The 14,954-nt window shown below is 42.3% G+C and overlaps 1 protein-coding gene and 1 non-coding gene across 4 annotated transcripts in view; one reads left to right on the top strand and one right to left on the bottom strand.

Moving 5' to 3' along the window:
- The window catches only part of NDFIP1 (Nedd4 family interacting protein 1), a 125,497-nt gene that overhangs the window by 69,322 nt on the left and 41,221 nt on the right, over positions 1-14,954 (bottom strand). For all 3 annotated transcript variants that reach the window (XM_066342598.1, XM_066342599.1, XM_066342597.1), the window contains exon 2: positions 6,607-6,783. In XM_066342598.1, the coding sequence (XP_066198695.1) occupies positions 6,607-6,642 (36 nt within the window). In that variant the 5' untranslated portion in view covers positions 6,643-6,783. The remainder of the gene's footprint in view (positions 1-6,606; positions 6,784-14,954) is intronic.
- On the top strand, positions 7,389-7,495 carry LOC136377757 (U6 spliceosomal RNA). Its single transcript, XR_010746389.1, has one exon. It is a non-coding gene; the product is annotated as a U6 spliceosomal RNA (small nuclear RNA).

The following is a 14,954-nucleotide window of genomic DNA, read 5'->3' as shown; positions in this document are numbered from 1 at the left end:
GCTTCTTTTGGCACGCTTGGTTGTGAGCGGTCCTAGCCAAAGTTCGTGGGTCTGGGTTCCCCATGTGACCATCCCCCATTATTCACCAACCTTACAGCTTAAACATATAATAGGTTTTGCCTATTAATCCTGCCATTAGCCTAACCAGGCGGTGGCGCAGTGGATAGAGCCTCGGACTGGGGTGCGGAAGACCCAGGTTCAAGACCCTGAGGTCACCAGCTTGAGCGCGGGCTCATCTGGTTTGAGCAAAAGCCCACCAGCATTAACTCAAGGTCGCTGGCTCCAGCAAGGGGTTACTCAGTCTGCTGAAGGCCTGTGGTCAAGGCACATATGATAAAGCAATCAATGAACAACTAAGGTGTTGCAACGTGCAATGAAAAACTAATGATTGATGCTTCTCATCTCTCTCCGTTCCTGTCTGTCTGTCCCTGTCTATCCCTCTCTCTGACTCACTCTCTGTCTCTGTAAAAAAACAACAACAACAACAACAAAAAACAACTAAGCCTTGGGGGGGGGGGGGGAATCCTGCCATTAACCGGATTGCCGCAGACAAGTGTCAGTGAAAGAAATAAAAAAAGCAAAACAAAGACACAGTTTTTTAACAGACCCAACTCCTTCACTAGACTCTCAGTTTACTTTTTTAAAATTTTCATTGCATTTATTGGGGTGACATTAGTTAATAAAATTATATAGGTTTCACCTGGCCTGTGGTGGCGCAGTGCATGGAGCATCACTCTGGAATGCCGAGGTCACCAGTTCAAAACCCTGGGCTTGCCTGGTCAAAGCATATACAACAAGCAACCAATGAACAACTAAAGTGGAGCAACTATGAGTTGATACTTCTCATTCTTCCTCCCCCACCCCATCCTTCTCTGTAAAATCAATACATAAAATCTTAAAATAAATAAATAAATAAAATTATATAGGTTTCAAGTATACAATTCTATAATATATCATTTGTATGTTGTATTGTATGTTCACCACCTAAAGTCAAGTCTCGTTCTTTCTCCATCTATCCCCTCTTTACCTTCTTCTACCTCCCCCACCAGACTGTAAGTTCTTGAGAACAAGGATTGGATCTTGTTTGTGGTAAGCAGACTATACATGTAGTGTATTTGTTAAATTTTTTAAAAAAAATCTAGCCATTGCCCCATCCACTCCCTCCCATCCCATTGTTTATGTTTCCCCACAGACACCAGCCTCACCAGTTCTAAGGGACAAGACGGGCAGATTCTCAAATTGTGACCTATCCGAGGCAGGTGTAATTGAAAGGTTGTCTTTAGTGTTCTGGGGACAGGACTGGGTAGCATCAACAATAGAAAACCACATGATCCCAATCAGTCATGTCCTTCATCTGCCATTTGTGAAAGAGAAGTAATTTCTTCATAGTTTGGAGTTTATACCAGAAAACAAAAACAAAGAGTTTAAATACTAAATCAAATTGACCTGACCAATCCCCAGAGGTGGTGAGCGGGGTGAACAGACGCAGAACCGTAAACTCCTCCCTCTCCTCCCCAAGCACCCTGACCCCTTAGTGTCATATCACTGCAGCTCTGGGAGAAGCAGAATATGCCAACAGTTTGCAGCTGCTATTTGGGGGGGGGGGGGGAGGCAGAGACAGAGAGAGTCAGAGAGAGGGACAGATAAGGACAGACAGACAGAAGGGAGAGAGATGAGAAACATCAATTCTTTGTTGCGGTTCCTTAGTTGTTCATTGATTGATTTCTCATATGTGCCTTGACCGGGGCACTACAGCAGATCGAGTGACCCCTTGCTTGAGCCAGTGACCTTGGGCTCAAGCTGGTGAGCCTTGCTCAAACCAGATGGCCCGCACTCAAGCTGGCGACCTCAGGGTTTCAAACCTGGGTCCTCCGCATCCCAGTTTGGCGCTCTACCCACTGCGCCACCTGGTCAGGCTGCTGCTGCTATTTTAAGCACCGAGTCTGGTTAGTGGATGCTGGCAGCAGACACCGGGCCGTGTGCTGGAAGCACCTTCACGGACCACACAGCCGTGTACATAGTAATTCCCAGACCTACCAAAGACAAACTACAGGAAGCTCCAAAAAAACCCTCTTTGGGAAAAGGCCTCTTTGCCCCTTGTTAAACCTTGGCAGACAGGCCAGGCCACAGGCGACATGTTCCATAGGTAAGTGCCTGAAAAATCTCATGGAAGACTCAGCCTTGACAAGACAGAAGTGGTTTTGAATGGGCAAGTGGCTGGCTCCTTTTGTACTTTGGACCCGGTAATCAATTCAACTGTCTCCTCCTCAGAGGGGGCTGCCCTGGCGCCTCACCAAGCCCCCGAGACCCGAAAGATGAAATTGCTGTCTATCTCAGCCAGCCCAGAGCCTTAGTCTTGCCTCCCTCTTAGTCACAGAGGCTCTGCAAGGGTGAGGGGCGACAAGGCCAGCATCTGCAAGGGTGGTGGTGGTCCTTTTGATTAGTTGGCACTCAGTTTTTCTCTGGTGTTAGCTCTTATTCTGATGAAGTGATTGTGGTTTTTCTCCCTGTCCCAGAACACACACAGCAGTCTCGAGTTCATTGTTAATTTCATGCACCATCAGCTCTCCTGTTCTCTCATGTTTCCATTAGACCTTGTTTCCCCTCTGGGGTGTGGGAACACTGTGGGGAGCACATTGTGATGTGCTGGCATGCTGGAGGGCAGGGGAGGCCACAAGGAACTTGGGGAGAACTTGTCTCTTGGCGACACCCACCCGCATGAAACTTGCTCCCTGACTCCCCACCTGCACGCCCAGGGCAGCCATGGCTCACCAATCACAGCTAAGCCTGGAAATGGCCTCTGGGTTCCTTTCAACAGCACTCCAGGCAGCTGCCACTAACTGAACTTAATGGGCACTATTTGGCAGTCCTGCTTGATTTGGTACAATAATTGAAAAAAAGAAAAATTAAATCTGTCCCCCGAACTGGATTCAGTTTGACGCTGTTGCTCAGATTGCATTCCCTGTACATATAGTACCGTTTTATGAATTTTCCCAACATCCGAAGTCTGTAAGGTGAGACTGTAATTGTTCCTTTCAAGAGGAAGAAAATCTCTCTGAAAACATTTTTTAAAAATAAGTCTTGCCTTGGCCCTGGCCGGTTGGCTCAGCGGTACAGCGTCGGCCTGGTGTGCGGGGACCCAGGTTTGATTCCCGGCCAGGGCACATAGGAGAGGCGCCCATTTGCTTCTCCACCCCCCTCCCTCCTTCCTCTCTGTCTCTCTCTTCCCCTCCCGCAGCCAAGGCTCCATTGGAGCAAAGATGGCCCGGGAGCTGGGGATGGCTCCTTGGCCTCTGCCCCAGGCGCTAGAGTGGCTCTGGTCACGGCAGAGCGACGCCCGGAGGGGCAGAGCATCGCCCCCTGGTGGGCGTGCCGGGTGGATCCCGGTCGGGCGCATGCGGGAGTCTATCTGACTGTCTCTCCCCGTTTCCAGCTTCAGAAAAATACAAAATAAATAAATAAATAAAAATTTAAAAAAAAATAAGTCTTGCCTTGGCCAGATAGCTCCATGGGCTAGAGCATTGGCTGGAAGGGCAGAGGTTGCCAGTTAGATTTTCAGTCAGGGCACATACAGGAACGGATTGATGTTCCTGTCTCTCTCTCTCTCTCTCTCTCTCTCTCTGTCTCTCCGGCTAAAATGGGTAAATAAAAATTTTAACAAATAGTAAGTCTTGACGTTTTTTAAGTATGGTGAAGGACAGAGGAGAAGACATTTAATGACTCATGTTCTCATTGCCCAGATCACTCCTATTAATATTAGATAATAATTGTGACATTAAGTCTAATAGTCACTACAGTTAGTGAGCCCACTACAGTTAGTGATGCCTTCCTATCACCCAGGTGCCTTCGGAGTAGGCGCCTCTTAATATGTATCTATATTTTAAAATGCAGGTAAAAGTCTTGAAATGTTAAACTAACAAGTGATAACTTCAGTTCCTGCCCCTCCTAAAGGTAACAATAATTAATTAGTAATAGTTTGTTATGGGTCCTTTCAGAAAAGTATATATTGATATATGTATGTATATTTACACATTTATACATATATATGTGTGTGTATATGTAAATACATATATTCTCTTTAAAGTTACCAACAAAATAGGGAGAGGGATTGTGTTCTATATTATGTTACACACCTTGCTTTTTCCTTACTAAATAATACATCTTGGCTTCCCTTCCTGATCCACCTCATTCACGTTATCCATACATGGTTTTCTAACACATGCATGTGTCATAATTTATGTAACCAGTACCCTATTAATGGCAAAACGTCCTTTAAAGACTTCAGTGTACACCTTGATATGCTATTCACCCATAAGAGAGGAGGGACCCCTAGTTCATTCATTCATTCAAAATCCAGCAGCTGCAAAGATTAGTCTTCTAGGTCCACAACATCTGGAAAATACAAGTACAAAGCAAAGCATCCACAGAGCTGGGGGCAGGATGTGGAACGAAAAGTCATTTGCAATGCACCAGAATGGAGATCACTTGCAATGATCACAAGCAGGAAACACTGACAGTTTGCCAAGACTCAGTCACATGATGGGGCCAGGTGGTATCGCCCTGGGTGATGTCAGCACAGCATTCCTCCAAATAAAGACTTCAGAGTTACAATATCTCAGACGGCTTACAGCACTGAAAATGCTTTATTTTTGTCATAATGAATATATTCATGACAGCTGCTGAGTCCACTAAATCAGCCATGCTTTCTTATCACCAAGGTGCCTTGGGAGCAGGACCATCTTATAATTTTTTTAAAATTCTCCAGAGAAAGAGACATTTGCTTTGTCCAATTCTAATTCTTCCAGGGAATTAGGGTAATCAGTTCAGGCAAAATTAAAACTAGTCTCATTTAACCACTTGTTTTGTTTTGTTTTAAAGATTTTTTATTTGTTCATTTTATAGAAGGGAGAGAGGAAGAAGGAGGAGGAGAGGAGCAGAAAGCATCAACTCCCACATGTGCCTTGATTGGGCAAGCTGGGGCCCCGAACCAGCGACCTCAGCACTCCAGGTTGACGCTCCATCCACTGAACCACAACAACTAAGGCTGTTTGTTTGTTTTTTGTATTTTTCCGAAGCTGGAAACGGGGAGAGACAGTCAGGCAGACTCCCGCATGCGCCCGACCAGGATCCACCCGGCACGCCCACTAAGGGGCGACGCTCTGCCCACCAGGGGGCGATGCTCTGCCCCTCCAGGGCGTTGCTCTGTTGCGACCAGAGCCACTCCAGCGCCTGGGGCAGAGGCCAAGGAGCCATCCCCAGCGCTCGGGCCATCTTTTGCTCCAATGGAGCCTCGCTGTGGGAGGGGAAGAGAGAGACAGAAAGGAAGGAGAGGGGGAGGGGTAGAGAAGCAGATGGGCGCCTCTCCTGTGTGCCCTGGCCGGGAATCGAACCCGGGACCCCTGCACGCCAGGCCGACGCTCTACCACTGAGCCAACCGGCCAGGGCCTGTTTTTTATTTTTATTTATTGATTTTTAGAGACAGAGAAAAGGAGAGCAATGGAAACAGAGTGCGCAAAATATGGATTCACTGTTCCGCTTATTAATGCTGTCATTGGTTGATTCTTGTATGTGTCTTGACTGCAGATCAAACCCATAACCTTAGCGTACTGGGTTGATGCTCTAACCAACTGAGCTACTCAGCCAAGGCTAACCACTTGTTAACTGTGTCCTTACTCATGTCACCTAACCATTCTAAGCCTATAAAATGATGCCAACCCCATATGGTTGTTAGGATAATCAGCTGGGACAATTTACGTCTACAGGAAAACATATGGTATGCTCCCACTTGTGTATTTAAACACGTATCTAATATGTTAATCTGCAAACAGAAATGTCTGGGAAGATGTTTACCAAAATGTTAATGTTGGTTTTCTCTGGGGGTGGAATTTCTAGAGATTTTATTTATTTATTTATTAGGTGCTTTTACCCCCCCCCCCCCACTTCTTAGGTTCGTTTTGGGGATTTAAAAACATTTTACAATAATTAGGGATAATTTTTACGAACAGCGTAAAGCAATTTTCAAAATCAAATAATGCACAAAAAGAAAATCATGCATAATAAGTGCTTAGTCAATGGTAGATGTTATTACTGTGAAAAGCTATAATGAAAAGATGGCTTGTTGGATCCCAGCAAGTCACCATTTAACTATAAAGAACCACAAAGCCAAGTCCTTAAGAATATGGGCTTTGGAATTAGACAGTCCTGGGTTTAAATTCCAGCTCTAGCTCTATATCTTTTTCCCCTCTCATTTTAGATTCTACATTGTGAGCAAAACATTCCACCACTTAATAGCCTTGGTGCCTCCATCTGTAAAATAAAATGCTTTTCCCTTCATCTGATTGCCCAAATCTATACAAGCTTCGGATCTTTTGGTGTTTCCAGCTACCCTGAACACACTGAATTCATAGAGTACTTGCGACTTTATCACTCGTTAGGACACTGTATACAATCATAGTACAATAACATACAACATCTGGCAAATACAACTATAAAACATGTCATGGCCAATACAGCTAATTCACTACACAGTTCTATTCTTCTCCTCTTTACCAACACCAACAGAAGTTTTTATGCAGGGCAGCAATGTGCCCTATTAAAAATACTCACCCCCCACCAGACTTCACTGTAGTTAGGATTGGCCATGTGATCCAGTTTGACCAATGAGATGTAAGTAGTATTCTTATCTATTACAAGGGGCTTCCAAGAAAACTGTTCTTTCTTCTCAAAAAAGGAAAGATTCAGCTGACATAATTCTTTGCCCTTGACTCTTGCTCGTGTTCCTGCCTGAAGCAAGAAAATGACATTTAGAGTGTTAGTAGCCATCTTAGCAACTATAAAAGCCACACATTAGTAATGACAGAAAAGCAGAAGAGCCTGACCTATGGTGGCGCAGTGGATAAAGTGTCAACTTAGAATGCTGAGGTTACTAGTTTGAAACCCTGGGCTTGCCTGGTCAAGGCACATATGGGAGTTGATGCTTCCTGCTCCTCCCCACTTTATCTCTCTCTCTCTCCTCTGTAAAATGAATAACTAAAAATCTAAAAAAAAAAAAAAAAAGAAAGAAAGAAAAGCAGAAGAAGCCAGGTTCTTGATGACTTCATGGAGGTGCTGTAAAAATACTGGACCACACACCCTAGACTTCATGTTACATGAGAAAAATAAACCTTTAGTGGGTTAAGCTGCTGTTGTTAGGATTCAGTTACATGCAGCCAAAGCAATCCCAAGTGAAGACACTACCTTATAGGGTTGCTGTGAGGGTTAAAATAAGATAATGTTTGTCAAGCACTTAGCCCAGTGCTTGAGACACAGGCATGACTTAATATATATTTGTTAATGAGATCCAATTATTTTCCTAGTAAGAAAGATTAGGAATTAAAAATCTGTCACAGGTGCTCGTTTCAGCAGCACATATACTAGAATTGGAACGATACAGAGAAGATTAGCATGGCCCCTGCGCAAGGATGACACGCAAATTCGTGAAGCGTTCCATATTTTTTCGGTTCATAAGTGTGATGATTGGGTGTTCATGCTCTTGTGTGACATGTGCCTCCCTCAAAACTTGTTACGACGTTGGCACATTACCGGTCTGATGTTTTATAAAAAAAAAAAAAAAAAAAAAAAATCTGTCACAGGCCCTGGCCGGTTGGCTCAGTGGTAGAGCGTCAGCCTGGCATGCAGGGGTTCTGGGTTCAATTCCCGGCCAGGGCACACAGGAGAAGCGCCCATCTACTTCTCCACCCCTCCCCCTCTCCTTCCTCTCTGTCTCTCTCTTCCCCTCCCACAGCCAAGGCTCCATTGGAGCAAAGTTGGCCCGGGCGCTGAGGATGGCTCTGTGCCCTCTGCCTCAGGTGCTAGAATGGCTCTGGTTGCAACAGAGCAACGCCCCAGATGGGCAGAGCATCGCCCCCTGGTGGGCGTGCTGGGTGGATCCTGTCGGGCGCATGTGGGAGTCTGTCTGACTGCCTCCCCGTTTCCAACTTCAGAAAAAAAAATAATAAATAAATAAAATAAAAATATGTCACAGAGCAAGGGCTATAATAGAAAGTTATAAACTTTATTTATTCACTCATTTATAAAATTCTTTATAAACATCTGAGAAATAAATAGAAGCCTAACAAATGTTTATTGAATGCCTACAATATGCCAGGCACTGTTCTAGATACTGGGAATATAGCAATGAACAAGGTAGTATTTGTGCTCTTATGGTACTTTCATTTTAGAAAGAGCAGGAGATGATGAACCATAAGCAAACAGACAAATAAACAAGAAATTGTCATGAAAATAAAAGAGAATGGTGTAATAGAGACACCAGAGCTCCTCGGGTGGGGAATTCGGGAAAGGTCTCTTGGAGGTGGTGACATTGAAGGTAAGACCTTACTCCTAAGAAGGAGCTAACTCTGCATTGGTCTGAGGGGAGAACAGTGTAGGCAGAGGGAAGCTGGTCAAAAGCCCTAAGGTAGGACTGCGTTTAATGTTGTGGAGGAATAGTCTTTCTGGAACCACCAAAGGTTTGCATTTGCATTTGCATTTGCAACCACAGAAAGAAGTGCATACGCAGGGCAAATCCACATTTTATGTGGCCTGAGAGTAACACAATTTGAGCGTCACTCTTTAAGAAAAACAATACAAAAGTACATATAAAAATAAAGTTTTGAAAAAAAATAAAAATAAAAAATATAAAGTTTTGGAAGGGGACTTTGCAAGAGAAAGGCTCTGAAGCTTAGCGTCATAAACATCATAGAAAATTTATTTCTGTCTAGACCTGAGGTGATAAAGAAAAGTAGGCTTGCAGTATGAATTACTCAGACTCTCTGGTAGCCAGAGACTCATTTGAGTGACATGAAGTGAAAAAGTTGACATTTATGATAAGGATTCAGGACATCTCATAGGACCTAAGGACAAGAATCCAGCCGGGCCAAATATGTATTCCAACCAGAAACTCAATCATCAGCAGGACTGTCCGTGTTTCATCTCTTCCTCTCTAAACCTACACATGTGCTTTGTTCTTCCTCTTTGAAGATCAGCTGCATCTGCTTTTCTGACCCACTGAGCAGAACGCCCTGGCTATCCAGAGCACTCTACTTTACATGATACAGCTCCAGCCATCAGTTCCCAATCCAACTTCCCAAGGAAGCCCTTTGATTGACAGACTTGAGTCAGGTGTCCATCCTTGGGGCAAAAAACAAAAAACAAAAAAAACCCCAGCACCATAGCAACTAGGAGGCCACTCTACCCTGAGATCAGAACAAAGGCAGTCACCTGAAAAAGAGGAATCATTATGAGCCAGGAAACAAACTCAAGAGATGTCTGCTTTGCCTGTGAGTCCCTGACTGCTCAACAGAAACGTAAAGTGAGACACAAATGTGAGCCACATGTCACTTAAAATTTTCTAGCAGACACAGTAAAGAAGTTCAAAGAAACAGATGAGATTGATTTTAATAACATATTTCACTTTGCCCAATATATACAAAATATGATTACTTTAACATGTACTCCATACAAAGATGCATTCTCTTTTATATAAGAAATCTTTGAAATCCTGTGTATGTTTCACACTTACAGCGCATCTCAGATTGGACTAGCCACAGTTCAAGTGCTCAAAAGCCACATGGGCCTACTGGCTACTATAGTGGACACGAAGGTCTAGATTTCTGGGCTGAGATCTGATTGATCTTGTCCTACTCACGTACGTCACAGAGGCCCAAGCCTGCAGTGATCAGACACGACGTTCTCTTGCCTGATGCGATTGCGCGTCAGCTCTTGGGTTCAGATAACCATGCAGGATTAATCATCACTGGCTTTCAGAGTGCACACAGCCCAAGCACATTTGCTGCCAAATTGCAATTACAGAGTTCTTTCTTCGATGGATTCAGAGGTAATGTCTTTGCGCTTCCTTTATTCCAGAAATGAAATTAAAGCCACTCGCTCCCACACACACAAAAGGCCCACAGAAACCTGCAGCTCTATCAGTAAATCATTCAGCCTTGGTAGGAAGGTCATTAGACTGGCTTTATATAGAGCCTATAAAGCATCAGGAAAACAGATAAATGTCAAAATCCTGGTTGCTCAGCTGCACTTCAGGCCAGCCTCCCAGAGGTAATAAATGCACCTCTCCAAAGTGTGTCTGCTTTCTCTGCAATTGCCGCAGCCAGGTAAGTTCTATAGGGCATACTCCTTTTTCATTCCATGTACATTTGCCCCCAAGTTTTACCCGACACAGATGTATATAGGTCAGATTTGCTCCATTTCACTTTGAAAGCCTGGTTTCTATTCTATCTATAGATTTTTCAGGTGAGTTTTATTGGAAAGATCAGATATGACCGGTTTAGAAGTCTCTTATTTTTCTGTCTGGAGGCAGTGTGTAATGGTTGCCAAATAATTTGATAGCTACTGTACATCAAGCACTTATTATGTGCCAGGCAATGTGCTAAGTGCAAACAGACTTTGTGTCATTTAATTTTTGCAACAGTACCATAGATAAGTACTATTATTAACATGCCCATTTTATAGAGGAGGAAGCTGAGGTTTGAGAAATGCTAAATGACTTGCCTAAAGTCATATGGCCACTAAGCAACAAAACCAAGATTTGAACCCAAATTGCCTTACTCCAAAGCTTTAGTTGTTGATGTCTGCACAGCAAGCAATTTGGCGTAGTTTCTGAAATAGAAGGTCATCGAATCTCACTTTCACCAGAGGGCTTGGAGCAGGATTTCCAAGAAGAAAAGATAGTCAGAACAGGGTCACGTGTGGACAGAACTAGACGGTGGCAAAATGGAGCTCCTCTGACATGGGAAAAATAAAGACAGATGTGCAAACACCTGGGGGGGGGGGGCAGTGGTGGCTGACCAGTATGGCAAAGAAGGGCCGGCCTTCAGTCCACTACACTGTGAACCAGCTCTGACCTTACTTAGCGGTCTTGAATAAGTCACCTGGCTCTCAGTGATGTAAAGATAATGACTCTGCCAGGCCTCCCTGAGGACCTATTTGGATTAACTAGTTAATGGTTATATAGTAGTTTGAGTAGGCAAAGGGCCCAATAAAATCTCTACCAGGGCCTTTTTAGCACAGAAGTGAGCCCCTGTTGATGATAAATGTTAAAGGAAGATCAAGCCCTCTTCAGTTTTATTGCTTTAATTGAGCCTTTTGGCAGTAGTAGGCCAGACAAGAAAATAATAGCATACCCACTTTATTAGCCAGCTTGACTCTGAGAGACAATACCAGTAATGTTCTTAGAATCTGAATTTAGTGTTGGTAACCTCAGGTGGAAGACAGGCATTGGATAAGCATTTGCTGAATGACTAAATGCAAGAATTTAGCATTTACTCAACTACCTACCATGTGCCAGACAGTGGATTACAGATATCAGGCTTTAAAAAGCCACCTGTCTAATGTCAATATTTTGCCTGGAGATTGGGAATGTTTCCACATCATTCTGAATGTAGATTTCTCCATCAATGAGCGCACAACTAGCAGTAAAGCAAACTTATGACCAGTCCTGTTTGATAGCAAGCCATCCAACAATTTCTCCTAGCAAGGAGAAATTAAAAACCCAACAGCAGCTATCTTGGCAGCGTGGCCAAGCACAGCATAAATAACAGAATTTCCAGGAGCTATTCTGATAACAAATACAAAAATATGCAGAGTACTTTCATCCTAAATCAAGGTGGTTAACTCTGCCACAGACCGGCACAAAATTTCTGGTGGATTGGGGCAGTCTGCAGACCAGTGGTTGAAAATCACTGCTTTAAAAGATCACATATAGTCTGATTTCCAAAAGGCAAGAGTAAGTAAATTACACTGGGGAACAATTTTTTTTTTCCATTTTCTGTTGCATGAGGTTTTAGAACGGTTTCTATATATCAATATTTCTGCATCGCTGATTCCAAATCTAAAATCCATTTTTTTGGTGCATGTTCTAGTTTTTGTGCAATTTTAATTTTTTTGTTACAGTTAATGTCATGCATTGGTTTTTAAATTGGAGTTAAAGGGCAATGACTCTTTGATTGAACATAACCACAAGGCAATTAATGTTTTACAAACACCACTTTTACATAATTGTAGTTGTTTTTAAGTGTAAAAAATTATCTGATAAAAAAAACACCCTCTTACTTTGTTTTAAGATTGAATCATGGCTTCTTCGAGTAGGCGTGAATGTAAGAATAGTCCTGACACCTCTTTTTATATATGTGGCTGTTACACACTTCAACATCAAAGGCACAATATTTCATCATTTGTGACACGTGCATATATTGCCTATTTTCAAGTTCCCCTTGGTGATCAAGACAAGAATTGGGCTCCTCATATTGTGTGTCATAATTGTGAGGAAATGCTTCATGACTGGACAAAAGGAAAACGCAAAGGAATGCCTTTTGGTATTCCCATGGTTTGGCATGAACCTAAGGACCACAGCAATGACTGTTATTTCTGTCTGATCCATACAAAGGGCATCGGCAAGAAAAAAAGGCATATGATCACATATCCTTCAGCAATATTCCTTCAGCAATATGACCTATCCCACACTCTGAGACACTCCTGGTTCCAGTTTTCAATGGTTTTATTTCTTCTAAGGATGAAGAAAGTGAACATGGTGACCAAATGTATTTTGATAAGATGCATGAGGAAATGGTTGTACAATCTGAAGGGTCTTCTTCTGATGCCAAGCAGTTATTAACCCCTCAGCAGTTTAGCCAACCTGAATTGAATGACTTAGTAAGAATGACATAAAAATTGTCCTCAACTTTCTGAAGTATGAGGAGCATAACTGGATCATTTGTATGGATCTTAAAATGGTAAATTTCCTGCTAGGACAACAGAGAGGTTTCAAGAAGTATCCTTGCTTTCTGTGTTTGTGGGACAGCTGAGCTCGGGAGAAACACTGGACACAGAAGGAGTGGCCAAAACGTGAAGCTCTGGAAGTAGGGATGCAAAATATTGTGAATGAACCTGTAGTTAATCGAGACAGGATCATTTTTTCCCCCACTTCACATCAAACTTGGCTTAATGAAGCAGTTTGTTCAGGCTTTGAATAGAGAAAGTGAATGCTTTCAACATATTATTTCTGCTTTTCCTGCTTTGTCTTTTGAGAAGATAAAAGCAGGTGTATTCAATGGATCTCAAGTTCAAACACTCATACATGATGAAGAATTTGCCAAGAGATGAATAAGGAGGAGAAAGCAGCATGGCAGTCTTTTGTGGCAGTTACAAAGAACTTCCTTGGCAACAAAAAAGCAGAAAACTATGAACTTCTGGTTCAAAGGATGCTGTTGGTTTTCCATGACATTGGATGTAACATGAGCGTTAAGATTCACTTCCTGAACAGTCATCTTGATAAGTTTCCCGAAAACCTTGGAGCTGTTAGTGATGAGCAGACTACTGCTGGAGCATCAAACGAGATTGTCCTCAACAAGTACACAAACGCAAGAGCTACAAATGCAAATTTTTGCCTGAATAGAATTTAAATAAGTTTTGCGCAAATTTTATGATTAAAATAAGTGTTTTTAATATGTTCTATTTTGAAATTGTAGACAAATTCTGATGCAACCATATCTTTTAGTATATTAGTGTAGTTATTGCATTATATGAATTATTATATTTTCACCAAGATGATGCCCAAGAAGACATTCTACTTCATTATGTTAAACTAAATGTTGAAAATTTTACAATAATATGAAAACCTAAAATCTTGAATTGCAAAAAAAACTGTAGCTTACAGAGAAAAACTGATGTCAGATTTGAGATCAGCACACTCGAATTAGGTAAGAACAAATGTTTTTGTGGATGCAACAAAAATTTTGTTCCCCAGTGTTATTGTTTAGAGATGAAAGTCACACTTCAATCACATAACACCCCCTGTCCCCCAACTCTTAACTGTCTGGAAAAATGTGAAATGTGCGCATTTCAAGAGAAATAACCAAGCAATTGCCCAGCTGGTTTCAAAAGTTGTGAGACCCTATTGATCGTTGAATGCCTTACCTCATGCGAGATAAACACAAGAGAAGTCATTGGCAGACTACAGTATGTTCTCAAACCATATTTATTCATTCATTCTTTTATTTACTCAACTAAAATAAATTCAGGATCTGCTGTATGCCAGGCACTATTCTAGGCATCAGTGATGCATGACCCAAACAAAGATCACCTGTCATCGTAGAATTGACATTTTATCAACTACTTTCAATTCACCAATAGAATCCAAGTACACTTCAGTTTGTGGTATAACAAAATGAAATAGCCTTTTGAGCTAGTACTCAGATTTTTCTGTGTTGATTCATTCTCTCAGCAAATATTTACTGAGTAACTACGGGGCCACTCTGGATACAAATGTGTGCAAAGACGGGGTCATGCTTTCATGGAGCTCACTACCTAGCTGGAAACAAAGCATTTAGAGAAAAAAAAAGTACTGCAAGACATTAAATGCCGTGAGCAAGGCAAATAGAAGGTTGTGAAAGTTCAGCTTCATGGAGAACGTTACCAGGTGGCATTTGAATTAAGATTTAAAGGACTGAGTATGATTTGCATATGTAAAAAGAATGAAGGCCAGGGCATACTAGGATGATGGACAGTCTGTAACTGACCAAAATAACTGATTTTATTTTCTAATAGACATGTTGGTAAAAGGTAAAACAAGGTTATAAAAGCTGCTGAGGACTGTGTCTTCCTAAAATTCATATGGTGAAGCTTTAATCCCCAGTGAGATAGTATTTGGAAGTAGGGCCTTCGGGAAATAATAGGTCAAGAGGGTGGAGCCTTCATATTGGGATTGGTGCCCTTATAAGGGTCCTGAGAGATATTTGTCTCTCCACTATGTGAGGCTACAGCAAGAAGACATTATCTATAAATCAAGAAAAGGACTCTCACCAGTCCTGATCATGGACTTGCAACTTCCAGAACTGTAAGAAATAAATGTTTGTACCCTGACCAATGGTGGTACAGTGGATAGAGTATCGACCTGTGAT

Source organism: Saccopteryx leptura, chromosome 6 (genome assembly GCF_036850995.1).
Source record: "Saccopteryx leptura isolate mSacLep1 chromosome 6, mSacLep1_pri_phased_curated, whole genome shotgun sequence".
NCBI classification, from domain to species: domain Eukaryota; kingdom Metazoa; phylum Chordata; class Mammalia; order Chiroptera; family Emballonuridae; genus Saccopteryx; species Saccopteryx leptura.
Note: the sequence above shows the minus strand (reverse complement) of the source record. Positions and strands in the feature narration are given on the sequence as shown.